Source organism: Musca vetustissima, unplaced genomic scaffold (genome assembly GCF_032173495.1).
Source record: "Musca vetustissima isolate MV318-11 ecotype Yass unplaced genomic scaffold, APGP_CSIRO_Mvet_v1 utg17926, whole genome shotgun sequence".
Classification (NCBI taxonomy): domain Eukaryota; kingdom Metazoa; phylum Arthropoda; class Insecta; order Diptera; family Muscidae; genus Musca; species Musca vetustissima.
The window spans coordinates 117,472-144,843 of record NW_026874670.1 but is presented as its reverse complement, the minus strand read 5'-3'; the positions used below and the strand labels follow the sequence as shown (position 1 = coordinate 144,843).

The 27,372-nt window shown below is 35.8% G+C and overlaps 1 protein-coding gene across 1 annotated transcript in view; it reads right to left on the bottom strand.

Annotated features, from left to right (window-relative positions):
* Positions 1 to 20,624: 20,624 nt before the first annotated feature.
* The window catches only part of LOC133335740 (actin-histidine N-methyltransferase), a 36,170-nt gene continuing 29,422 nt past the window's right edge, over positions 20,625 to 27,372 (bottom strand). The window contains exons 2-3 of the mRNA XM_061544043.1: positions 22,553 to 22,813; positions 20,625 to 21,120 (exon numbers count right to left, since the gene is read on the bottom strand). Coding sequence (XP_061400027.1) covers positions 20,625 to 21,120; positions 22,553 to 22,813 — 757 coding nt within the window. The remainder of the gene's footprint in view (positions 21,121 to 22,552; positions 22,814 to 27,372) is intronic.

Genomic DNA, 27,372 nt, shown 5'->3' with positions numbered 1-27,372 from the left:
TTTTTCAAATTAAAAAAACTGCACAAAAAACTGACGCGCCTGGAAATCTTTTCTAAGCTCGGCTTATGGAACGAAAGTTCTGTCACAAGCCTTCGAATATAAGTTCGATTTTTTTTTAAATATATATTATTTTTAAAATATATATTATTATGGTGACTTTTTAAAAATATTTTTCAAGTAGTTCCAATAGGCGAACTTTTTAAAATAATTAAATTTAAAATATATTTCTTATTTTCAAATTAATTTCAAATGCCTAGTATTTAAATACAATTCACACAATGTCCGATTTCGTTCAATTGATGTCATTGCAATGTACATGCCCTGCATGAATGGTCATTCCGCTCTCCATTCGATTATTACGCTTGAATAGAACATTTCGTCAATAGTTTTATTTATTCTAAATCACAACAGCAATACAAAAACCTCCCCATGTCGACGTTGTTGTTGTAAGTTTTTGTTTTTACTTTTTTCCTATTATTTGCAATTCTATGGCCCATCGATATCCTGTCAAGCCTGAAACTATAAATTTGTTCAATTAACGTTAGGATGTATGCACATCTACGAATTGGGTATATATGTATGGAAATGTGTGCAGGCGGTCACCAATTACATAGAAATGAAATAAATGAATTGCAATAACAGCAGAAAATAAAAAAAATATTTAATAGTTTTTCTCCTCTTTAATAAAAAACCAGTGAGCGGAGCAGTATAGTCGGACGGGGCCGACCATGCGATACCCTACACAACTACCACGAACTCTAACTTTCTGAGGATGTTTATTCCGAGTCTGAGTAATATTTCGTGATATTTGCCCCCTCTTGACCTACCTTCACGGTAGGTTGCGTTGAGATTTTCGGATTATACTCTACTCGAAAACACACAAAAAATTATGTTTTCGGTCCATTTCATCCCAAAATTTTAATCTGATCATCACCGAAAATTGTAGGCGTTGTTCTTGACCATAACTGGAACTTCATGAAAAATTTCAAACCCATCAGCGCGATATTTCTCCCTCTAATGTGGTAATGGGTTACTAAATAATATCTGAATACGTAAGCACCTGTAAATATTTGACTGTAACTCCCACATCTGAGTAGATACATCACTATATTTGGTATCAATTTAAAGGAAAACCACTCCTCTTGGATATGCTATCAACTCCTGGGGTCTACATCCTCCAGGAGTAAATATATATGCCATAGAATACAAATTTTGTCATTTTTCACACAAAAGTCAGGGTCCATTTGACCCGCTAAATATTGACCGATCTTTATCAAAACATGCATGCTTATTTTCTGGCCCGATCCCCTTCTCCATGCAAAAATTTGCGATGTTTGGGCCATAATTGCGGCCTCTGGAGCGACCAGAAAAACCGACAAAAATAATGTTTTTGGTCCATTTCATCCCCTAAATATTAACCGATCTTTTCCAAAAACAATAGGGGTCTTCATTGGCCAGAACCCATCCTACATGCAAAATTTCGTGAAGTTTGGTCCATAACTGTGGCCTGTATCGTGTTTACAAATTATAATGGACAGACGGACGGACGGACGGACACACATGTCTAGATCGACTCAGCTAGTCGAGATATGACGATCGGTATACTTAAAGGTGGGTCTAGGACCAATATTTCGCGGCGTTACAAACATTTGGGGCTGCACAAAGCTATAATACCCTGACAACATAGTTGTGTAGGGTATAAAAACAAATCCCAACAAGAAATCCAATAACCCGATTATGCTACACTTCATTTACACAGCGGACACTGGAGCGTATGATTGATATGTGAATGTTATTGAATGAAATTAAAATAAATTATACGCCACCGGATATTTAGGTATGGTTTAAAGGGTTCATTTAATGAATTTAAATATCTAAAGCTAAAATATTTTATATGCCAATTATCTCCCATGTAGTCCATAAATCCATTGATTTATTTTTTCGGTAAATCGTTGTAAGGCTGTCATCAGTCTGGCTATGTGAATGACATGCAGCCTGAATTGAATTTTCAAACCATAAATTTTAATATATTTAGCAAAAATCGGAAAGCGTTGCAACAAAAAAAAATTGATTTTGTTCAACGAATTCGTGAAAACAATTCCGATGTTGTTGTTGTTCGTCTTTTCTATTTTATGGCCTAACCTACCAACACTGGCACAATAAACTAAATGGCAAAATGTCATTAATCAATGTATTGTTGTGAATGGAGAATGAAATCAAATTTGATGACATGAAAATTGATTTGAATATATCAAATTCAATTAAGTGAAGTAAATAGACAAAGTGATAAGAAATATTTTTTATAAAATCAAAGACGATTGTAGGTCCATGAAAAATAATTTTTATTAAATCAATGCCATAAAATGGCATTTAAAGTAATATTTAAAAAATTCCTCACATATTGTAGGTAGCTGAAAACATATTTTTAAAAAATCCACGCCTTACCGAAAAATATTTTTAAAAAATCCACGCCTTACCGAAAAATATTTTTAAAAAATCCACGCCTTACCGAAAAAATATTTTTAAAAAATCCACGCCTTACAGAAAAAATATTTTTAAAAAATCCACGCCTTACCGAAAAAATATTTTTAAAAAATCCACGCCTTACCGAAAAAATATTTTTAAAAAATCCACGCCTTACCGAAAAAATATTTTTAAAAAATCCACGCCTTACCGAAAAATATTTTTAAAAAATCCACGCCTTACCGAAAAATATTTTTAAAAAATCCACGCCTTACCGAAAAATATTTTTAAAAAACCCACGCCTTACCGAAAAATATTTTTTAAAAATCCACGCCTTACCGAAAAATATTTTTAAAAAATCCACGCCTTACCGAAAAATATTTTTAAAAAATCCACGCCTTACCGAAAAAATATTTTTAAAAAATCCACGCTTTACCGAAAAAATATTTTTAAAAAATCCACGCTTTACCGAAAAAATATTTTTAAAAAATCCAAGTTCCACAGTTGGTCCGAGTCTACTGGACGTCTTGCGCGTTGATACCATCAGTTTGGTCTTCTCGCCGTTTACTGCCAGACCCACTTTGGCAGACTCCTTCTCAATTTGTTCAAAGGTGGCTGTTACCGCTCTCAATGTTCGACCCATTATGTCGATGTCATCGGCGTAGGCGAGTAACATGTGTTGTTTGGTGTACAGAGTGCCATTTCTGTTCACCTTTGCCCTTCGTATGACCTTTTCCAGCAGGATGTTAAAAAGGTCACACGACAAACTATCACCTTGTCTGAATCCTCGTTCGGTATTAAAGGGCTCCGAGAGGTCCTTTCCGACTTTAACTGCTGATCTTGTGCCTGTTAAAGTTATCCTGCACAGCCGAATTAATTTTGCAGGAATGCCAAACGCAGGCATGGTTTTAAACACCTCTGAATGGATAGGACTGTCGAATGCGGCTTTATAGTCGACGAATAGGTGCAATGTGTCGATGTGGTTTTCGTGGGGTTTTTCCAGGATTTGGCGCAGAGTGAAAATCTGGTCAATGGTGCCAGGTTTGCCAGGTCTGAAGCCATATTGGTATGGTCCTATAAGGTCATTGACCATTGGCTTCAGTCGTTCACACAGCCCACTGGATAGCACTTTATGTGTGATGGGAAGTAGACTTATTCCTCTATAGTTGGCCCATATCGTCTTGTTTTCTTTTTTGTGCACGGGACACAGAATGCTGAGATTCCAGGCCTTTTGTAGGTGCTTGAAAATATTAAAAAAAAATCCAGGCCTATTGTTGGTACTTCAAAAAATATTCTCCAACGGATCCACACCTTAATGGCCAGTAAAACAATATTTTTCAACAAATCCACACCTCAATGGCTACTAAACAAACATTTTAAGAAATTCACGCCTTAATGGCTACTGAAAAATATTTTTAAAAAATCCAATAGAAAAGTCCAAAAAGAAAATATTTAAAAAAATTCAAGCCCGTTTTAACTACTTAAATAATATTTTTTTAAAAAATCCATGCCTTGAATATTTAATACTTTAATACTTGAATTATTCTATAAAAGTCTTTTAAAATTATGTTTAGAGAAGGTCGAATTATAGCTCCGTTAGTCCATGTAATAATTGCTTTTGGAAGTAGTTTAAATATGAATTTCTTTAAAAGTTATTGACAATTTAGTAAATATACCCAGCTAATAATAATAATCATACGCACCCATGTCCCTCATACAAATATTCTTTTTTTCACATATTTAAGCCAAAACTTAATTATTAAAATTAAGCAGTTTGTTAATTGTTTTATTAAATATTTATAAAGTACTTTTTATTGTTATAAAAATGACGTTACTTATTTTTTTACACCATCAATACCTTCATGAGAGTATTTTTTATAAAATCGATGCAGAATGCTATTGCAACAAAAAAATATTTTCGAAGAATCCTGGCTTATAGTATCAGTTCAAAATAATATTTTTAGAATCATAGACTACATTTATTCCTAAAAAAATAAAAAAAAATGTTAAATCCACACTATTGAAAACTGCAATTCAATTTTTTCAAATTCTTAAATCATCCATCAACCGAAAAATCCAATTTAAGGAAACATATAAACCGATAACCCACCCTTTATTTTTCTCCAAAAAAAACACGTTCCGTAATTTACTTATTTATAACATTGCCGGGAATAAAGCTCATCATTCACTTAAATCGACAACAGATTGAACTGACAAACAGCACTTGAAAACTTGATGGAGGGGGGCAGAGTAACGCCCTGGCCCCCTTTCAAAAACAGAGAATAGCATATTTCATGTATGTTCGTATGTGTGCAGTTTTTTTATGTGTTAACATTTAACAAAGAATGTTTTTTTAAGAACTTTTTTTTTTGAAAATTAAATTTATATGTATTTAAAATGAATGTTTCCGGCGGATGCCACTGTTAAGGCCTTTGTAAAAAAAAATAAAAATGGGTATTTACAATGTGGAGGTAACAAATTGTATTGCAGGAAATTTAAAATGGGAGTTTTTACAAAAAAATCCATTGTAATTCATTTTGATGGTACCGGAGAGCGTATGACTAGTGACAATAATCATACGCCTCGAATAAAATAATTCAATATTTTCTGAAAATGTTTTTCTCTTAATTGTTCGTATGTTTTCACAGCATTCATATAAAAATAATATTTTTTCCTTCTAATCGATTACAACACAGGTATTTATAAAAAATATTTTCGGAACTCCATTATGAAATAATTTGTAACTTATTTGAACTTCATTCATGCCAAATCCCAGACCCCTTTGCTGAGCAACATATGTTCGTTAAAGTGTTGTTTTTTTCTAAAAAATTCGAACAATGAAAACCTTTTTATACCCTCCACCATAGTATGGAGGGTAATTAATTTTGTCATTCCGTTTGTAACTCATCGAAATATTCATTTCCGACCCTATAAAGTATATATATTCTTGATCAGGGTAAAATTCTAAGACGATCTAGCCATGTCCGTCCGTCTGTTGTAATCTTCTGAAGGAATTGAGATAGGATGCTTTAATTTTTCATAGGGTTGTCTTTTGTCTGCAGGCAGGTCAAGTTCGAAGATGGGATATATCGGTCCACTTTTAGACATAGCTCCCATATAACAGTACCCCCCAATTTTCGGTATTTTGAGGTTCTTGGGCGCGTTTTTCAACCGAATACGCTGAAATTTGGTACATTGGGTTCTTAGTGGGTATTTAATGTCCCCACGAAAAATTATAAATATAGTTCCACTTTTTCTGGTAGCCCCCATATATCGGTACCTCCCAATTTTCAGTATTTTGGGGGTTTTGATCGTATTTTTCCACCGAATTGGCTATAATTTAGTATTTCGAGTTCTTAATAAGTTCCAAATCTCTCCACAAAAAATTATAAATACAGGTGAATTTTTTCGGATATCCCCCATATAAGGGTACCCCCCAATTTTCGGTATTTTGGGGTTTTTGAGCGCGTTTTTCAACCGAATACGCTGAAATTTGGTACTTTAGGTTCTTATTGGGTACCAAATATCTCCACTAAAAATTATAAATATAAGTCCATTTTTTCTGGTAGCTCCCATATAAGGGTACCCCCAAATTTCGGTAATTTGGGGTTCTTGAGCGCGTTTTCAACCGTATTCGCTGAAATTTGGTATATTGGGTTCTTATTGGGTACCAAATATCTCCACTAAAAATTGTAAATATAAGTCCATTTTTTGCTGGTAGCCCCCATATTAAGGTACCCCCAAATTTCGGCATTTTGAGGTTTTTCAGCGCGTTTTTCAACCGAATTCACTGAAATTTGGTTTTTGTAGCCATATATGGAAACAAATCTCCCTACCAAAAATTATTAATAGTCAAACCCTTTTAGGCGTAGTCCCCATATAACCCCATTTTTATATTAATATAATTATCTCATTTTTCCGCGTTTTGGGTTTGGTTCTAACACTCTGTTGTAATCATTTCACCTGCGAAGGATATCGAGATAAGAAACTAGAACGTACGGTTCGATATATTTTCATTTCAAGTACCTGCCAGTATATTTATGGTGGAGGGTATCCAAAGTTCGGCCGGCCGAACTTAACGCTTTTTTACTTGTTTTTTTTTTTCAAAAAGCTTCGAACAATGAAAGCCTTTTTGATTTTTTAAGTAAGTTGGTCATTGTAAAAAATAAGGAAGCTCACAGCATTCACACTGCATTCATGGGAAAACCTCCTCATGCTAACAACCAGCCACTACGAATTTTTTTTTTTTTTTTTTTTTTTGCAACACAAATTTTATTATTCGTTTGTCGATTTACGATTTTGGAGATGTTTTTTTTTTCTACTGCCTCTATTGTTGTTGCAGCATGCAGCATGTTCCACAATATTGGAAAATTCTCATGGCACGAAACGAAAAAAAAAACAAAATATTTGTTTTAAACTCCCAGTATCAGAACCGGGATTTACTGCAGGTTTTTTGTAACTATCTGTGAAAAAATACGCCACCGTAGGGATATGGGACATATTACAGTACACACGCTCTGCGGTAAGCAGTCGTGTTTTTCAAATCGGCGTTTTTTCAACTTAAACATATATGTGGTATTCAATTGTGGTGACTACTTTTTTTGCTCGAAATAATTTCCACGAATAATGAACTTAATATTAATAAATGTTTTTACAATAAATTCATATTACAATATGACAAATAAAATTACTTTATAAATGTTTAATAAAACAATTAACACATTGATTAATTTTAATAAATAAAAGTTGAATTAAAAATGTGAAAAAGAGTAAATATTTATATTAGGGACATGGGTGCGTATGATTGTTATTAATTGCTGGGTATATTTGATAAATTAACAATAAATTTTAAACGGCTTGTGTTTTTAAAAAAATTTAAATGGGATTCTTTCAAAGACTAATGGATTTTTTAAAAATATTTTTTTGGCAACTACAATAGGCGTGGATTTTTTAAAAATATTTTTAAGGCAACTACAATAGGCGTGGATTTTTTAAAAATATTTTTTAGGCAACTACAATAGGCGTGGATTTTTTAAAATATTTTTTAGGCAACTGCAATAGGCGTGGATTTTTTTAAAAATATTTTTTAGGCAACTACAATAGGCGTGGGTTTTTTAAAAATATTTTTTAGGCAACTACAATAGGCGTGGATTTTTTAAAAATATTTTTTAGGCAACTACAATAGGCGTGGATTTTTTTAAAAATATTTTTTAGGCAACTACAATAGGCGTGGATTTTTTAAAAATATTTTTTAGGCAACTACAATAGGCGTGGATTTTTTAAAAATATTTTTTAGGCAACTACAATAGGCGTGGATTTTTTAAAAATATTTTTTAGGCAACTACAATAGGCGTGGAATTTTTTTAAAATATTTTTTAGGCAACTACAATAGGCGTGGATTTTTTAAAAATATTTTTTAGGCAACTACAATAGGCGTGGATTTTTCAAAAAATATTTTTTAGGCAACTACAATAGGCGTGGATTTTTTAAAAATATTTTTTAGGCAACTACAATAGGCGTGGATTTTTTAAAAATATTTTTTAGGCAACTACAATAGGCGTGGATTTTTTAAAAATATTTTTTAGGCAACTACAATAGGCGTGGATTTTTCAAAAAATATTTTTTAGGCAACTACAATAGGCGTGGATTTTTTAAAAATATTTTTTAGGCAACTACAATAGGCGTGTCTTTCCAATTAAATTTTGTTAACACGATACAGGCCACAGTTATGGACCAATCTTCAGGAAATTTTGCCTGTAGGATGGGTTCTCGCCAATGAAGACCCCTATTGGTAAAGATAGCTTAATATTTAGGGTATGAAATGGACCAAATACTTAATTTTTTATCGGTTTTTGGTCACTCTAGAGGCCGCAATTATGGTCCGAACACCGAACAGTTGGTCCTTGAAAAATATTCTTTAATAAATCCAAGCCTCAATTGGCCCTTGAAAAATATTCTTTAATAAATCCACGCCTCAGTTGGCCCTTGAAAAATATTCTTTAATAAATCCACGCCTCAGTTGGCCCTTGAAAAATATTCTTTAATAAATCCACGCCTCAGTTGGCCCTTGAAAAATATTCTTTAATAAATCCACGCCTCAGTTGGCCCTTGAAAAATATTCTTTAATAAATCCACGCCTCAGTTGGCCCTTGAAAAATATTCTTTAATAAATCCACGCCTCAATTGGCCCTTGAAAAATATTCTTTAATAAATCCACGCCTCAATTGGCCCTTGAAACCTTGAAAAATATTCTTTAATAAATCCACGCCTCAGTTGGCCCTTGAAAAATATTCTTTAATAAATCCACGCCTCAGTTGGCCCTTGAAAAATATTCTTTAATAAATCCACGCCTCAATTGGCCCTTGAAAAATATTCTTTAATAAATCCACGCCTCAGTTGGCCCTTGAAAAATATTCTTTAATAAATCCACGCCTCAATTGGCCCTTGAAAAATATTCTTTAATAAATCCACGCCTCAGTTGGCCCTTGAAAAATATTCTTTAATAAATCCACGCCTCAGTTGGCCCTTGAAAAATATTCTTTAATAAATCCACGCCTCAGTTGGCCCTTGAAAAATATTCTTTAATAAATCCACGCCTCAATTGGCCCTTGAAAAATATTCTTTAATAAATCCACGCCTCAGTTGGCCCTTGAAAAATATTCTTTAATAAATCCACGCCTCAGTTGGCCCTTGAAAAATTTAATAAATCCACGCCTCAGTTGGCCCTTGAAAAATATTCTTTAATAAATCCACGCCTCAGTTGGCCCTTGAAAAATATTCTTTAATAAATCCACGCCTCAGTTGGCCCTTGAAAAATATTCTTTAATAAATCCACGCCTCAATTGGCCCTTGAAAAATATTCTTTAATAAATCCACGCCTCAATTGGCCCTTGAAAAATATTCTTTAATAAATCCACGCCTCAATTGGCCCTTGAAAAATATTCTTTAATAAATCCACGCCTCAGTTGGGACTTGAAAAATATTCTTTAATAAATCCACGCCTCAGTTGGGCCTTGAAAAATATTCTTTAATAAATCCACGCCTCAGTTGGGCCTTGAAAAATATTCTTTAATTAGGAGATCGGGCCAAAGAATAAGCATGCCTGTTTTGATAAAGATCGGTCAATATCAATATTTCGGTGATGGGTATACTTAATCCTCAAGCACATAGACCCGAAGTATATCCAAGAGGAGTGGTTGACCTTTAATTTGATACCAATTATATTGTCGCATGTACGCGGATGTGCGAGTTACACTTATATATTTACAGGTGCTTACTTATTCAGATATTATTTAGTAACCCATTACCACACTAGAGGGCGGAAATATAGCGCTGATGGCTTTGACATGTTCCACGAGGTTCCAGTTATGGTCAAGGACCGAAAACTTAATTGTTTGTATTTTTTTTTTCGATTCGATCTATAGGTCACAATTATAAGGCAAACATAATAACACAACACATGGTGAAGGGATATGGACAAGTGATTAGGAGGACGGTACAGCAAATTAATAATATTCGGAAAATATGTCAGTGTAAGGAAGACGTGCTGTTGGCCTCTAATCGGGCATGCTCAGAATATAGAACCACAGAAAGTAAGATTTCCGTGGAAGTTGTGTAGGGTATCATATGGTCGTCCGACTATAGTGCTCCGCTCACTGGTTTAAAAATATTTTTTCATGGACAAACAGTTGGTTTGGATTGACACAGATTCAACATATCTTCTTCCCCCTTGATACAATAAGTAAAAAAAAAACATCTTAACACACATCAAAGATTCGGAGAAACCAAGATTTTCACTTGAGGCCATTTTCCTGAAATGTAATATTAAGAGAAAAACATTTGGGTTCTTGTTTTGAAACATTTTATTTTAATGGAAATCTTTGCCCTTATGGGCTGAGGCAACAAAATTTTTCAATTTCCCTTCTACACTGTAATGGCAAATAGGAACAAGTAACATTACATTTTCCCAAGAATTTGTTACATTAAACGATGTAATAGCCTTAAAAAGGAATAAATTTAAATGTGAAACCCTACTCTCCCTACCCTGACCCACACACAAGAATATTCACTTAATTTAAATATTTTTTAAACATTCCTTTTTATTTCAAATTCCGACAACATTTCCTAAGCAATTCTTGCCATGAGTCGTAACCACAAAGCAAAACAATTCTTCTTCATCAACGACAGCAGCAGCAAGAACCAAAACTGTTCGCCTGGCCAGCCGTAAGGAATTGAGGGGCAACATTGCCTATTTTTTGTCATCTAACCAACACACACTCATGGTATGTTTGTGTGTGTGTGTCTTAAAACCAACACCACTGCCAACATGATTTGTATGAGAACTCGTGTGTGTTTCGAAATTTGATGGCAATAAACTTTGTGACACAAAACGCGCTAACACTTATTCACTTAACGTCACATACACATCAACACACACACCCACACTTGTTTTCTCACACACATACAATTCACACAGAAATGACATTTTTGCCAAATATCTTCACATGGAAATGCTTTTAAAATCGTAATGAATTTTGCATATAAATTTGACACATCAACGATCGTTGGCCTATTTTTTTTCGGGGAGTCGGCAAGAGTGGGGAGTGACTATGGCCACTTGATATGAAAATAAATTTAGGACAAACAAGAAAAAACAATAATTTCTTCAAATATTTTTCAATGGGAATTGAAAAATAAATTCAAAACAAAAGGGCCTTGAAAAAACTATACACAGGGTATTGTGTGTTTGTACATATGTTTGTAACAGGCAAAAGGAAACGAGATAGACACATGGTTCCTTTTGAGAATATGCATAGAATCACTTCCTGAGTCCATTTATGCATGTCCGTCCGTCCATCTGTCCATGTTAAATTTTAAACAAAGTACAGGTCGCATTTTTGATTAGAATTGGATGAAATTTGGCACAGCTCATTTATTTGGCCCAAGAATGTACAGAATGATGTATGCCAAAATTCGACAAAATCGGTTAAGATTGAGATATTGCTCCCATATATAGTTTCGTCCGATTTAAGGTAAATGGTGCACCAAAGTCCCTATAAATCCTTAGATTTGCACAAAATTTGCCATAGAGTACCGAATTATATCCACAATGATGTGTGCTAAGTTTCGTGAAAATCGGTTCAGATTTAGATATATATATATTTTCGTAGGATTTTATGTAAATGGTGCTCCAAAGTCCCTATTTATCCTCTGATATGCACGAAATTTAGCACAGCTTAATGAATTGAGTCTAGAATGATGTGTGCCAAATTTCGAGAAAATCGGGTGAGATTTATATATAGCACCCATATATATTTTCGTCCGATTTAATGCAAATGGTGCACCATAGTCCCTATATATTTTTTGATTTGCACGAAATTTGGCTTAGAATAATGAATTAGTTCTAGAATTACGTGTGCAAAGTTTCGAGAAATTCGGGTCAGATTTCTGCATAGCTTCCATATATATTTTCGATGTGTGTATATATCCTTCGATTTGCAAAATTTGGCACAGAGTACGAAAGGTCAGAATGACGTGTGCCAAGTTTCGAGAAAATTCAGTATATATAGCTCCAATATATAGTTACGTCCGATTTAAGTAAATGGTGCACCAAAGTCGTTATATATCCTTCGATTTGCATGAAATTTAGCATAGAGTACTGAATTATGTCCACAATGATGTGTGCTAAGTTTCGTGAAAATCGTTAGATTTAGATATAGCTCCCATAATATAGTTATGTAAATGGTGCACCAAAGTCCCTATATACCTTTCGATTTGCACGAAATTTAGCATGGCGTTCTCAATTGTGTCTAGAATGACGTGTGCCAAATTTCGAGAAAATCGGGTGAGATTTATATATAGCACCCATATATATTTTCCTCCGATTTAAGATAAATGGGGCTCCAAAGTCCCTACCTATCATTCGATTTGCACGGAATTGGCATAGGACATTGACGTGTGCTAAGTTTCGTGAAAATCGCTTCCGATTTAGATTTAGCTCTTTTATATTTTTCGTCCGATTTAATGTAAATTGTGTATTAAAGAACCAAATTTTGCCCGACCGGCACACAATTTCGTACAATGTACTGAAGTATTTCTAACAACCTCGCTCATGACAAGTGTACTTAGAGAAATTTTTATTTAGAATTGATGTTATTGTTGTTCTGCAGGTTCATGGGGATTTTCCTGCCTTTGAGATGGATATCTGTCCCTACCATAGCTCGTGTGTTAAGTTTCGAGAAAATCGGGTTAGCTTTGGATTTAAGATCGTTCAATTTCATGTCAATTCTCCTTTGAAAAGGCGACGTCTGTCAGGATACATATGTAGAATATCCCCAAATTGGTGAGGGGTATCATATAGTCGACCCAATCCGACTTTACTACTTTCCTTACTGTTTCGTTTTTTTTTTACCTCTATACTCAAAACGTTTCTAATCATGGATATATTATAGGAGGTCGTGGAAGGTACAGACATTAGCTCACAACCACAGTCTTATAATCATCAAGCATAATCATGTTTAGAGGTTTATTAATTATTTAATATGGTAATGATAATTAAGTAAAGTTTTGAGCAACAACAACAAAATAGTATCCTTGGCAGAATAATATTTTGAGTTTTAATGATTATGGCTAAAAATAGAAACTACAGCGACAACAACGAAAACAACATCAGCTTGAGAAAATCCACATAAAATAAATTAGTTTTTTAGTGCAAAAAAAAAAAACTCTGAGCTCCGTACATCGCAACAAGACCCAAAATTCATTGGCGATAAAAGGATAAAACAACGGTGAGAGCGTTATAGTAATAATTCGAAACAACTTGTGAACTCTCCCAACTCGGACCACGGAGGTGGCACTGCTCTTCGATATTGGCAAAATGCCCAATTGGTGGAAAATCGCGAAAAAGGGTAGCCCACAAAATACATGACGATTATTGGTTAAAAAGAAAGAGATAAAAACATTTATATTTAAATAAATAATCGGTTTTTACTTACTCTTACTCTTGGAAGGAGGTTTACAAAAATAAAGCATACTTTCAGGCGCCAATGTAGCATGAGAGAAAATAATTGTCAAATTCACTGGGATTACCCTATATTTTCTGTCAACCACCACGAATTTGTTTTTTAAAATATAAACTCGCAAAAAAACTTTATCCGAAATGTGTTTAATGGTCATTCAGATTTTTCACAATACCACTACATAGTCAGAAGGATAACAACGTGACAAACACCATTCGATGGAGTGTGGAGTTTGGCGTCAAAGTGAACACCAAACGAACGGAGAGAACATTTTTTTAATCCATCGCAGCATCGGTGAAAAGTGGTCAACTAACACGAACAGATGAACTTTAAAGCCCAGAAGGATTAAAAAATTCATTCGAAAAAAGAATTAGTTTTTTGGAGTGGTTGATGGTGTTGGAAATCTAATCCGTAGACCAAAAAAATTGAAGCCTCAGGCTTCTAGAGTTTGATGTGTGCAATATTTGCCAAAAACTAAATCAATTAAATTGCAATATTTTTTTCCACCATTGGTAACATACTTTCAACGCAATAATATGACTCTTTACATAGATAAAGGACCTAGGATATCATTCTCAATTCATAAACAATTTAGAATATAAAAATAAAGCAAAAATTCGATTAAAGAGCACAATTTGAGAACATTTTATATTGGCAAAAAATATGCACCTTGAATCTAAATATATTGTACATCTTTCTAGTTCTTACCTTAAATGAAATCAAGCTATATGAGAAGAATTTTCCTTCCTTCGTCCCTCAATTTCCATTTTAAACACCGTAGAAAATCCTAAGAAACTCCTCTGTTCTCAAGTTTGCCCTTATCTATCTCTTTTGACTACAACGTCTCCTTTTGACAAATAAAGTTGGTAATTAACTACCAGTCTGTCATAGTACAAATTGCTGTTTCAATTGAAAAGAAACAAAAATTCCCTCCTTGTAGTTGTCTAGCAGAAAAAAAACAAAAAAATCGCAACAATTTTTCCAACAATTTGTTCACTTTAAAATGAAGGCAAAGTAGTTGTTATTGTCCTGACAACGCGAAAGAATCTGCGGTTTGAGGTTTCTGATGAAATAAAGATATATACATTATACCACGCGATACAACACACGTACACTTTTTGTACGGAAAATTATAGTGTATTTGTGAGAGAGAGTGTGGGAAATAAATGAGTATATTCATTTACAAAGAGAGACAATTGAAAACCAGTAAGGAAAGTAGTAAAGTTGGGAAAGTAGTAAAGTTGGGAAAGTAGTAAAGCTGGACCGACTATATGATACCCTTCACCACGTGGGTATATTGGGTATATTACAATTGCATGTCAATGTCGCCTCGAAGGAAGGTAGTCGTGTTGAAAATTTGGCACTGTCGCATTTATACGACAAATCCTTATTATGAAAGGCGTTACAATACGTCAACTCTGTCGTGAACGATTTCTTTGACGACAGCATACAAAAATATATAAAAATGTGTTAAAATTGCATTTTAAAAATATTTACTGATTACTGATACATTCAACTTTATTTTATTGCATTACTCAATATTCATAAGAATTACATTTACCACAAAAATTTATTAGAAAACAAACAAAATTACATAGTTTTTCCAATACAATATAAAAAGAGTTCTAAAAGAAAAATTTTTGATTTGGTTTTGTAACAGAGTAAAAGAAAAATCTATTACAATATTTGGCGTTGTCGAAAATTTTACATAATACCGACCAAAAACGACTACGACAACGCACAATCCCACGGCAGCTGGTTCTATGTACCGGATTGACTCGGAGATGGACTCCGACCAGAGGTTGCCACCTCAACAATTACATGTTCGTGTTCGTCATTTTTGTCATGGGAGCGGCATTATATCCCGGAATTTCTGCTCCGAACACTACTGGTCCGTGCCGGGATTGAAAGTAACCCCGGACCTTGGTTCTGCAGTGTTAGCATAAACCGCATCCACCACAGATCTGTCTCGGTGAGATGCAATGGATGTGGAGAATGGGTGCATTTTCGAGGCTGCTCTGGATTGAACAGGATCCAGGAGTACTGCGAAAGGAGTTACGTCGCTTCATGCTGCGCTAGCACGTCTCCCAGTGTGTCTCAAGAGTCGTCGTCCGATTCATCATCCGAATCGTCATCGTCGGAGTGCGAGACACCCCCGCAGTCTCCCCAACAGCAAAATGCGCAGCATTTAACACCACATATTGCTGTTCCGCGCCTTGAAAATGCATCGTTTTTGCAGTTTAACTGCGACGGTCTTCGCAACAAAATCAGCGAAGTTGTAGAATTTATGAGTCGAAAGAGAATAATGGTCGGTGCGATCCAAGAAACCAAGCTAACTGAGAACTGTAGCTTACAGCGTTGCGATGGTTACAACGTTGTGCGGAAGGACCGTACCAGAAGCGGGGGTGGGGGACTCGCATTCTTATTACACCATTATGTCCAGTACAGACCTATCTCGCTTGAGCTAGACTCTAGTGACCCATACATGGAATGTATGGGGGTAGCAGTCAAGTGTGGAACTGCCGAGGTAGAGGTGCTCAATGTTTATATACCGCCGATGAATAGCTGTACACCGCGTTATTTACCGGATATCAGTCCGCTTTTAGAAGGTAATAACCGCCTGGTACTAGGGGATTTCAATGTCCACCATGAATTATGGCATTCCGTCCTAGGTAATAACCAGAGGGGTACAGCGCTGGCTGAGCAAATTGATAGCTCAACATTTTGCACGGTTAATGAGGATGCCCCCACGAGGATAAGAGGAGATTGCCACAGCTCGCCAGACATCACCATTGTGGCACCGGGTCTGATAAATGACGTAACCTGGCAACCCGTCGTTTTACTAGGCTCAGACCACCTTCCGATTATCGTCTCCGTAAACAGACCACCAGACTTCATAACCTCTGAAAGCCGTACTTTCCTGAACCATGGGAAAGCTGATTGGCCTGGCTTCACAGAGAGTTTACCAATCACCGCTTCAGAGAGCTGCCCACTCCCTCAGATCCACGGGTAGCTGAGAGGAATTTCGGTAAAATCATCGCTACTGCTGCCGCTCGCTTCATACCTGCTGGTCGAATACCCGAAGTAAGACCTAACTTCCCAGCAGAAGCAACGGTATTGGCTAATTAGCGTGATGAGCTCCGTCGTACTACTCCTGAAGACCCAAGGGTGCGAGAGCTTACCCTTGAAGTCAACAGATTAGTATGCGAGCACAAAAGGAAAAAGTGGCTAGACCACCTGAAGCAATGCAACATTGCCACCGGAACAAGTAAATTGTGGGCAACGGTTAAGTCACTCTCGAATCCTGGAAGGAAAGATGACAGGACGGCTGTTACATTTAACGACGTAACTGTAACAGACCCGAAGAGGTGCGCGAGTTATTTTAACCGGCAGTTCATAGAGCACCCTGACAGGAGACAGGGCGAAAAGGAGTGTGCTACGTCGCATAATGGCACTCCGAGCTGAGGAGGAACCACCACAATTTACGAAGGAGGATGTTGCAGATGTCATTAATAACGCTAAGTCATCCAAAGCGTTGGGCCCGGACGGAATTTTCATGGTAATGCTAAAGCAGCTGGATGAACCTGGAGTTGAGTACCTAACATCAGCCCTCAACTTGTCGTTAACCACCCACATAGTTCCTGAAGCCTGGAAAATAGGCAGGGTGGTCCCGCTACTGAAGCCAGGCAAGGATGCCATCAGGGGTGAATAGTACAGGCCGATTTCACTCCTGTCGCCGGTAGCGAAGACACTTGAGGCGCTACTCCTCCCATCGTTGAGAAGCAGTTTTCCAGTTGCCCAACACCAACATGGATTCCGTAAGATGCATGGTACAACAACAGCATTACACGCCATTTCCACACATATTAGCAGAGGACTCAACCAGAACAGGCCGTGCAACCGAACAGTTATGGTGTCACTTGACCTATCGAAGGCCTTCGATACCGTCAACCATGCCAAGCTGTTCGAGGATATAGAGAGGACAAATCTCCGACCGTGTTTGAAACGTTGGATAATCAACTATATGTGTGGACGCCAGTCGTATGTGGAATTCAGAAACAGGAAGTCAAAACCCCGTAGAGTGAAACAGGGAGTTCCCCAAGGAGGGGTGATATCTCCGGAACTGTTTAACCTCTACCTTTCTGATATTCCACAACCACCGGACGGCATAGAGATCGTAATGTATGCGGATGATTGCACGATCATGGCGTCGGGTCCTATTATTGATGATATATGTGAGAGGCTAAACGTCTACATAGCCGATATTGTTAACAACTTCCACTGAGGAATATGAAAATATCCACCACCAAATCAACAGCCACACTGTTCACCACATGGACGGCTAAAATGAAGCTCCCACTGAACATAATGGTCGATGGAGAATTGATTCCGACCACCAACTACCCCAAGATATTGGGAGTAACGTTCGACAGCCTTTTCAAGTCGTCCGCGCATGCCACTGCTTTATGCGATAAGCTGAGAAGTAGGAACAAGGTCCTCAAGTCGCTAGCCGGCAGCACTTGGGGCGCCGACAAAGAAACCTTGTTGACCTCTTATAAAGCAATAGGCCGGTCAGTGGTAAGCTATGCGGCGCCAGTGTGGTTCGCGAATGTCAGTGATACGCAGTGGAAGAATATTCAGACCTGCCAGAACGCTGCCCTGTGAACTGCAACAGGGTGTCTCCTTATGACTCCAGTGGACCATCTTCATGAGGAGACGAAGATCTTACCCGTCCATCGTCACAACTATGTGTTGTCGATGCAGTACCTGCTTGGGTGTTATCGTCAGGAACATCCCTGCCATAGCCTTATGGACAGGACTCCCCCACCCAGGCACGTCAGGAAAGATCTTCATGATCTAGAGAGAGAGGTCCAAAGGTACAAGCGTGAACCTCTAGATCAATAAGCCTATCAAGCAGGTCTGAATGGTATTCACACGGATGCAGTCGCTCTGGCAGTAGAGCAATATAGAGTGAATACCATAATTGGAGACCACCCCCCATCCATCGCAGCTGAGGAGAAGCAGCTGCCAAGGCAAACACGAGTAGTCTTAGCTCAACTAAGATCGGGATGGTGCAACCGCCTCAATTCATATTGGGCAAGAATTGACGGCTCGATACCTAACACATGTCCGGCATGTGGACTAGGACCACACGACATGTTGCACCTCTTCAATTGCCCAGCTAAGCCTACTCACCTATCGCCGAATTCGCTTTGGACGCAACCGCCTGAAGTTGCAGCATTCCTGAATTTGGAGGTAGAAGATGCAGAACCAGACGATGCATGACAAAACGACATATATTCTGTTGCTACAACAAAAACGACAACGCTATATCCAAATCTGAACCGATTTTCAGAAAACTTAACACACATCATTCTTGACCTAATTCATTACGCTGTGCCAAATTTCGTGCAAATCAAAAGATATATAGGGACTTTGGTGCACTATTTTCCTAAAATCGGACGAAAATATATATGGGAGCTATATTCAAATCTGAAACTATTTTCACGAAACTTAACACACACCACTCTAAACTTAATTTAGTGCGCTATATCAAATTTCGTGCAAATCGAAAGATATATAGGTACTTTGGTGCACCATTTACTTTAAATCGGACGAAAATATATAATGGAGATATATCTAAATCCGAACCGATTTTTCCCAATTTCAATAGGGTTCGTTCTTGGGCCAAAGCTGTGCCAAATTTCATCCAATTCGAATCATATATGCGACCTGTACTTTGTTTACAATTTAACATGGACTGACGGACGGACTCGACTCAGAAAGTGATTCTATGCATATTCTCAAAAAGAATCATGGGTCTATCTCGATTATTTTTGCCTGTTACAAACATATACACAAAGACATAATACCCCGTACCACAGTGTGGTGAAGGCTATAAAAAGTCCACGCCTTTTATAGCTACTAAAAATCTATAATTGAAATAAAAATAAAACTGTGGTTCTTTATTAGTTCAAATAAATTATAAATATTTTTTTATTTATCTTTTTTCTTTGTTGTTGTTGTAATACTAACAAATAAAAATTCAATTTTATGGTTTCAATAATATTTCAGAGGTTAGTAAGTGGTACAACTTAATTTTGGCAAAAAATATATCGATTATTTTTTCTTTAAAAATATTTTTTTTTAATTTAACACAACAAATTTGTTAGAAAAACAAACACAACTGGTTCGGAAGTTAGTGACTCAAACATACAAGTAGAAGGGTAGAAAAAGAAGAAGAGTAGAAAAAAGAAAAACAATAATAACACACAAAACTCTAAACTGTAAATCTACGATAATTGTCGGTTGGTCACACAAGGAGCCAGGAAGAGGGAAAACTTAAATAATAAGTAATTATACCAAGGGAGCTGAAGCAAGGATGACTGCAGCGACAAAAGTTAAAAGAAATATCATAATTATATAAGAAACATAAAGAATACTTAACGAAGACACAAAAACCCTCTCAAGATTTAGAAAATTAAACAGAGGAAGAACAAAATAGAAGAAGAAAAAGCAGTGGCAAAAGTTAAACCAAATGATGTTGACTTTTACGAACTGTAACAGTTTTTTTTTTCAAACTTTAAACATGGAAATTGAATAAAAAGAGGGGAAAGGAGTGAGGAAGCCCAGAACAAGGAAAAAATAAAACAACTTTTTGGTCAAGGGTCCTTGGCTGGATGTGTTACTGCCTGTGTCCCAGCCAGCATTCACTTCAGAATGGCCAGCATGTCCTCAGGCATCAACCATAAATAATACCAACAAAATAAAATAATAAAGAATTATTTTGAACAAAAAGAAGAAGAATAGGAGAAAAATCGGAAAACACACAGCTGAAACTGAAACCGTTATTATGGCCACTTTTACCAGGTTCTTGGCGAACAAAATTTCTGTTTTTTTACAGGGTCCTTTAAAAACAGAAAACCAACACAAAAGCAAAAGTTGTTGAACACAAAAACAAAACACTTAAAAACTAACACAAAAATTTGTTTGTGGGTCTCTGGCACGCACAGACATGCCTCCACGTTTTAAGGACTTTCACTTTGTTAGGATAACCAAAAACTATCACACAGCAAAACAAAAAAGTGTGACAGCAGAAAGTTCGTTGTGCGTTCCATGTCTCCCCTATCTCTCTCTCTCTCCTTAGGCTTTTGTCCTTTGTTTGGCATAATCCAGGGCCGCTGCCAATATACGTTTCTCGAGTACGCGATACTCCAATATCATTGCTGCCCTCGAACTCATCTCCACCTTTTTCTCCTTTACCAAGGCCAATTGCTGTTCATCCTCCTCAAGGGTTTGGGGGAAGACACGTAACAGCAGCATTAAACGTGTTTGCAGATATTGCCACGTTTTTGTTTCCAATGACGTTTCCAATGCACAATCGATGTGCAATAAATCCATAGCTCGTTCCGCATTACCAATCCAATGATCCAACTGTTCTTCGTTCATATTGAAGACACGAACAAAAGCCAAAAGTTCGGGTGAAATAAATTCAGGAGCCGGTAGAACCTTCAATTCACTATTCTTTGGTATGTTGAGAAGTTCCAAAAGTTTGGCACGTTTTTCGTACAACACATCGGAGGGACTTAGGCCGAGTTTAATCGATATTTTATCTTTGGGATTTGAGGGATTTATGAAACTGCAAAAAAGAAGGGGATAATTAGTAAAATAGGAAATAAAACCAATAAAATCGGACGGGACCGACTATATGATACCCTTCACCACTTTGGATATATTCTACATATGTATCCTAAAAGACGTAATTCAGCGCGCTATACCGAATTTCGTGCAAATCGAAAGATATTTAGGGACTTTGGCGCCGCATTTACCTTAAATCGGACGCAAATATATATGGGACTCTGAATCGACTTTTTCGAAACTTAGCACACATCATTATGGACTCAGTTCAGTACGCTATGACAAATTTCGTGCATATTGAAAGATATTTAGCGACTTTGGCGCACCATTTACCTTAAATCGGGCAAAAATATATATGGGAGCTATATCTAAATCGGAACCAATTTTCACGAAACTTTACACATAACATTCTAGATTTTATTTAGTACCCTATACCAAATTTCGTGCAAATCGAAAAATATATAGGGACTATGATGCACCATTTACCTTAAATCGGACAAAAATATATATGGGAGCTATATCTAAATTTGAACCGATTTCCATGAAACTTCACGTACGTCATTCTAGGCCTAATTCATTACTCTATGCCAAATTTCGTGCAAATCGAAAGATATATAGGGACTTTGGTGCACAATTTACCTAAAATCGGACGAAAATATATATGGGAGCTATATCTAAATTGATTTTTTTGAAACTTAACACACATCATTATAGATTCAATTCAGTGCGCTATACCAAATTTCGTGCAAATCGAACGATATATAGGGACTGTGGTGCACAATTTACCTAAAATCGGGCGAATCTATATATGGGAGCTATATCTAAATCTGATCCGATTTTCACGAAACTTCGCACACATCATTCTACACTTAATTCAGTTTGCTGTGCCAGATTTCATGTAAATCGAACGATATATAGGGACTTTGGTGCACAATTTACCTAAAATCGGGCGAATCTATATATGGGAGCTATATCTAAATCTGAACCGATTTTCACGAAACTTCGCACACATCATTCTAGACTTAAGTCAGTACGCTATGCCAAAATTCGTATAAATCGAATGATTTTCAGGGACTTTGGTGCACCATTTACCTTAAATCCGACAAAAATATATATGGGATCTATGTCTAAATCTGAACCGATTTTTCCCAATTTCAATAGGGTTTGTCCTTGGGCCAAATAAATGAGCTGTGCCAAATTTCATTCAAATCGGATCATAAATTCAAATAAAAAATAAAATTTAACATGGACAGACCGACAGACAGACGGACGGTCATGCATCGATATCGACTCAGAAAGTGATTCTATGCATATTCTCAAAAGGAACCATGTGTCTATCTCGTTTCCTTTTGCCTGTTACAAACATATGTACAAAGACATAATACCCTGTACCATAGTGTGATGAAGGGTATAAAAATATGTATCATACTCACCCATTATGTATCATCAAATCCGAATTGGTGCGATCACCATAGTAGATAAAGATCTGCTCGCCCGCCTTATAATCCTCCTGGGCACTGCTCTCCACCTGCTGGGTTTCCATATTGAAAAAGGTCGTAATTGTGCCATCACGATGATTGGCCATATCCCAGAAGGGTATCAAAGCGGCAATGGTGTCCGAAAGGTCACCCTCACGTTTTGGCTGGGTGCGAGGTATCAGGTTTTCACGGGTCATAACCGTTGAGACGGCCCATCTGAAAGACAAAAACAAAAAAGAAAATTCCAATCAGAAATTATTTTTCATAATTAATTCCAATTTTTATTTTACATGGCTTCGGATCCACTAACCAAGTTAGTGGTTAGATGGCGGATCGTCAAAGCCCAATTTTTCAAATTAATTACCACATCACATCGAAAATTCGCTTAAGACCATAACAATTTGTTTTGCGGCATATTTTCCTTGAGAGACAACCACCACCACCACAACAAGAAGACAAACTTTGTCGGTTTTATTTGAAAGTTAAAACCATGAAATTGTTGTTGTTGGTTTTCTGCTGCTCTTGTTGTTATTGTTGAGTTCATAAAAAGTGCCTAAAACTATGCTGTAATTTTTCAACTTTTTTTACACTTGAATAAATTTTTTTATTAACCACACTTTTGAGGTTGGCCCGTCTAAGGCCAGAGTAAAGCCTCTAGGACAATGCCACAACCCATGTTTGGTGAACAAATTCGAATAACGAGGATGAGACGTTGTAAAGCTGAGGACTAACCGAATGAACGAACATGGTAATAAAATAAACAACAGCAACAAAAACGACGATGTCAACAACAACTCAAGCATTAACAGCCGACGTCAACTACGTCAGCCTAGCAACAAATTTTTTAGGGGAGGCAAATGATAGTTGTCATCGACCAAGAACGACGACAAACAACAACAACGACAACACCACCGCACCATACGAACTTTCATCAACACTCACAACTCAACAGTCGGAAAGTTGGAAACTTTTTGGCGTCTCATCATCATCAACATGTTAGAAGACCAACATCAACGAATCCAAGAGGAGGACTATGACGGGGAAGATGAAGAAGAAGAGCTTCAGTTTTGACTTTCGAGTTACCACCATTTTGGCCATTAGCAACAGCGGAATAAATAATATGTCCCCTCTTTGTCCCCCTTTTCCTTGCCGCTTTCGTTCCGCTCCTTGGAAAAACATCAAGTCGTGGTGTCATTACAAATGAGCTTCGAGATATTCAATGTTAATGTTTCTAATCCGTTTGAGCCGCAACTACAACAAAAACCCAGTGATAACATGGAGCAGTGTCCTGTTGTTTTGTAATCGAAACGGAAGCTTCGAAATGTGAGGCTAGAAAACGATAAAGAAAAGTTGTTATCGATTTGTATTCATAGGAATTATCGATATTTTTATAGAAAAATTTTTATTATCCAATTTTCTCAATAGAAAGGTTTCTATCGACAACTTTTCTTTACATAAATTTTGTTATCGATAAATTTTCTTTACAAAAAATTGTTATCGATAAATTTTCTTTATAGAAAATTTGTTATCGACGAATTTTCTTTACAAAAAAATCTTATCGATGATTTTTTTTATAGAAAATATATTATCGATAAAGTGTCTTGAAAGTAAAAGTTGTTATCGATAACTTTTCCCCAACAGAAATGTATTTATGGAAAAATATTATCCCCATAAATGTTATTATATATTCGTATTCTTTATAGAAAATTTGTTATCGATAACTTTTTTCCACTGGCATGTTGTTATCGATAACTTTTCACCACAGATATGTAGTTATCGAATAGTTTTCCCCACAGAGATGTAATTATTGATGAATTTTCCTTATAGCAAATTTGTTATCGATTAATTTTCCTTATAGCAAATTTGTTATCGATAAAGTGTCTTTAAAGAAAAACTGTTATCGATAGCTATTCTCCACAGAAATTTATTTAAGGAAAATATTATTCCCATAAATGTTATTATCTATTCTTTTTCTTCATAGAAAAATTGTTATCGATAACTTTTTTCCAAAGACATGTTGTTATCGATCATTTTCCGCACGGAAATGTATTTATTGGTCACTTTACTTTATAGCAACTACATTATCGACTTATCGCAACTACATTATCGACTTTTTTCTTTAGAAAATTATCGATAACCTTTCTTTATAAAAATGTATTATCGATAAAATTAGTTTGCAGAAAAGTTATTATCGAGAACCTTTCTTTACAGAAATTTTATTATAGATAACAATTGTTTATAGAAAAGTTATTATCGATAACTTTACTCTGTGAAAAAGTTATTATCGATAACAATTCTTTACAGAAAAGTTATTATCGATAACTTTATTCTATCGAATATTTATTATCGATAAATTTTCTATTTAGAACATTTATTATCGATTATTTTTTCATATGAAAACATTATTATCGATAACTTTTCTCTGTCGAAAATTTATTATCGATGTCAATTCTTCGCATAAAAGTTATTATCGATAACTTTATTCTATAGAATAGAAAAATTTTCTCTCTAGAACATTTATTATCGATTATTTTTCCTATGAAAAAGTTATTATCGATAACTTTTCTTTAACGAAAATTTTTTATCGATAACTTTTCTTTTAAGAAAATTTATTATCGATAACTTTTCTCATATAAAAATTTTATATCGATAACATTTCTCTACGGAAATTTTTTTTATCGATAATTTATATCTATGATAACGTTATTAACGATGATTTTACTCAATAACATTTTTTAGGAAAGTTTTTATAGATATATTTTTCGACACATAAGGGAAGCGGTGTTTAATCGATAACATTTCTTTATAGAACGGTGTTTAATCGATAACTTTTCTCAGTGGTTGGGTTGTAATCAACAACTTCTCTCTATAGAAATGTTGTTAAAGTAAATATTTCTCACTGGATAGTTTTATCGATCATTTTTCTTCATAGAATGTCAGTTATCGATAATTTTTCTTTATGTAAAAATGATTCTCGATAAATTTGTTATATATAAAATGTTACTATCGTTAAGTTTTCTTTATAAAAAATGTATTTTCGAAAAATGTTCTCTATAGAAAATTGTCATCGATAATAATTTTCTTTTGTCGATAACTCTCTTCATAGAAACATAAGTATCGATACCTAGTTAATTAATGGATCTAGTTATCGACAACTTTTTTCAATTTTATCGGTAAATGTTCTCTGTTAAAAAATATTATCGATTTTTTTCTCTGGGAAATGTTATTCTTTACATAGAAAATTGTCATCGACACATTTTTAGCACAGAATAAAAAAATAGTTATCGATCATTCTTTCCCATAAAGACTGTAATCGGGTTTTCTGTAAGGTGTAATCGATAAATTTTCTGTAAAGGAAATTTGTTGTTGACTGCCTTTTTTTAAAGAAAATTAATTATCGATTGCTACAAAAAATGTTATCGATAAAATTTTTTCATACAAAATTAATTTTCGATAATTTTCCGGAAAAGTTCCTTTTCTTTTTAATAATTTAATAAGTTTAAAAGTTTCCCCGTGTAAAAACCAAAAAAGAAGGCCAATGTCTGCCACACCACTTAACCTACTCTTCTGGTCGTGACGACGAGAGCGCACACAAAAATGCAAACTAAGGATATCAACAGCAAAGACAAGCCTTAAAGTATGCAACAATTAAACAACATAACAACATAAGTAAAAGCTATGCTACACACCCTTCTCAATCTCTGCCGGTCTTACAAAAGCGCAGCAAATTGCAGGCTGGCTGACTGGCTGGCTGGCTGGTGGATAGATTTCTGGGTGATGTGGTGTGACGTAGTGGGGCATGAAGTGCGGAATGGGATATGATGGTATACAAGTGGCTCGAAGGTAGTTTTGGCTTTTGCATTTTATTTTCTAGCAAACGCTTCGCCGTTTGCTTGTGACCCACATTAAAAAATTCATCAAGTTGTTGTTATTTTCTTTATTTTCATTTTTCGTTGAAAATTTAATAACCTTTCCCCCGCTAAACATTTCGCAAGACTAACAATCAAATTTCCATGTGACCTGAGCAAAAGGAGATTCGCGGAAACCAGGCCGCCAAAAAAATGACAATGAAGTTGTCGGAAAAGTTGGTAGGGAGAGTCGGTCGAGAAGCGGAAAGGAGGAAAGGGAGAAGTGAACGTTTAACGAAAATGAATTTTGACTTTTCTTTTTTTCTTTTCCGAGTTTGTGGCGTAATTTAATTAAGGCAAGGGAGAATATTTTTTTTCTTCAAAGAAAATTAAATTCGAAAGAAAATGGAACATAGAAATCAGTGGGTCAAAAGGGGACAGACAACCATTCAAAGACGTGAAGGGGAAATAAACTCATTTTCACCTCGAAAGTGTCTATGGTTGGGACGTTTTTTTTTATTTTCCCTTGCAGAGAGGTATCTTAAAGGCATTGCAATTTAAAAAGTTACCCACAAATTTGTTTCCATAAGAAAATTTAGAAAATCGGTCTTTTTCCTTTAATTCTTTCAATGTCTCCTTTCGAGGTTCTCAAAGTGCTGACCCTATCCCCCTTCACTTCTCCACAAATTTTCTGTCTTCCGACTTGCCACAGCAAATATTTAATGAAACCAGACCTATGCAAGACTTCTGCTTTGCCAACAATCTCAATTACTGACAACAACAACAACAACAGAAGGAGTCTCACTGCATTGCACTCGGCAATGAAGGCTGTCGCCTTCCTGTGTGACTGCCTGTCTGCATTCTGATATTGTCATGACCGGGTTTTGCGATTTCCAGTTGCCTGAATGTGACGTTAACATAATTAAA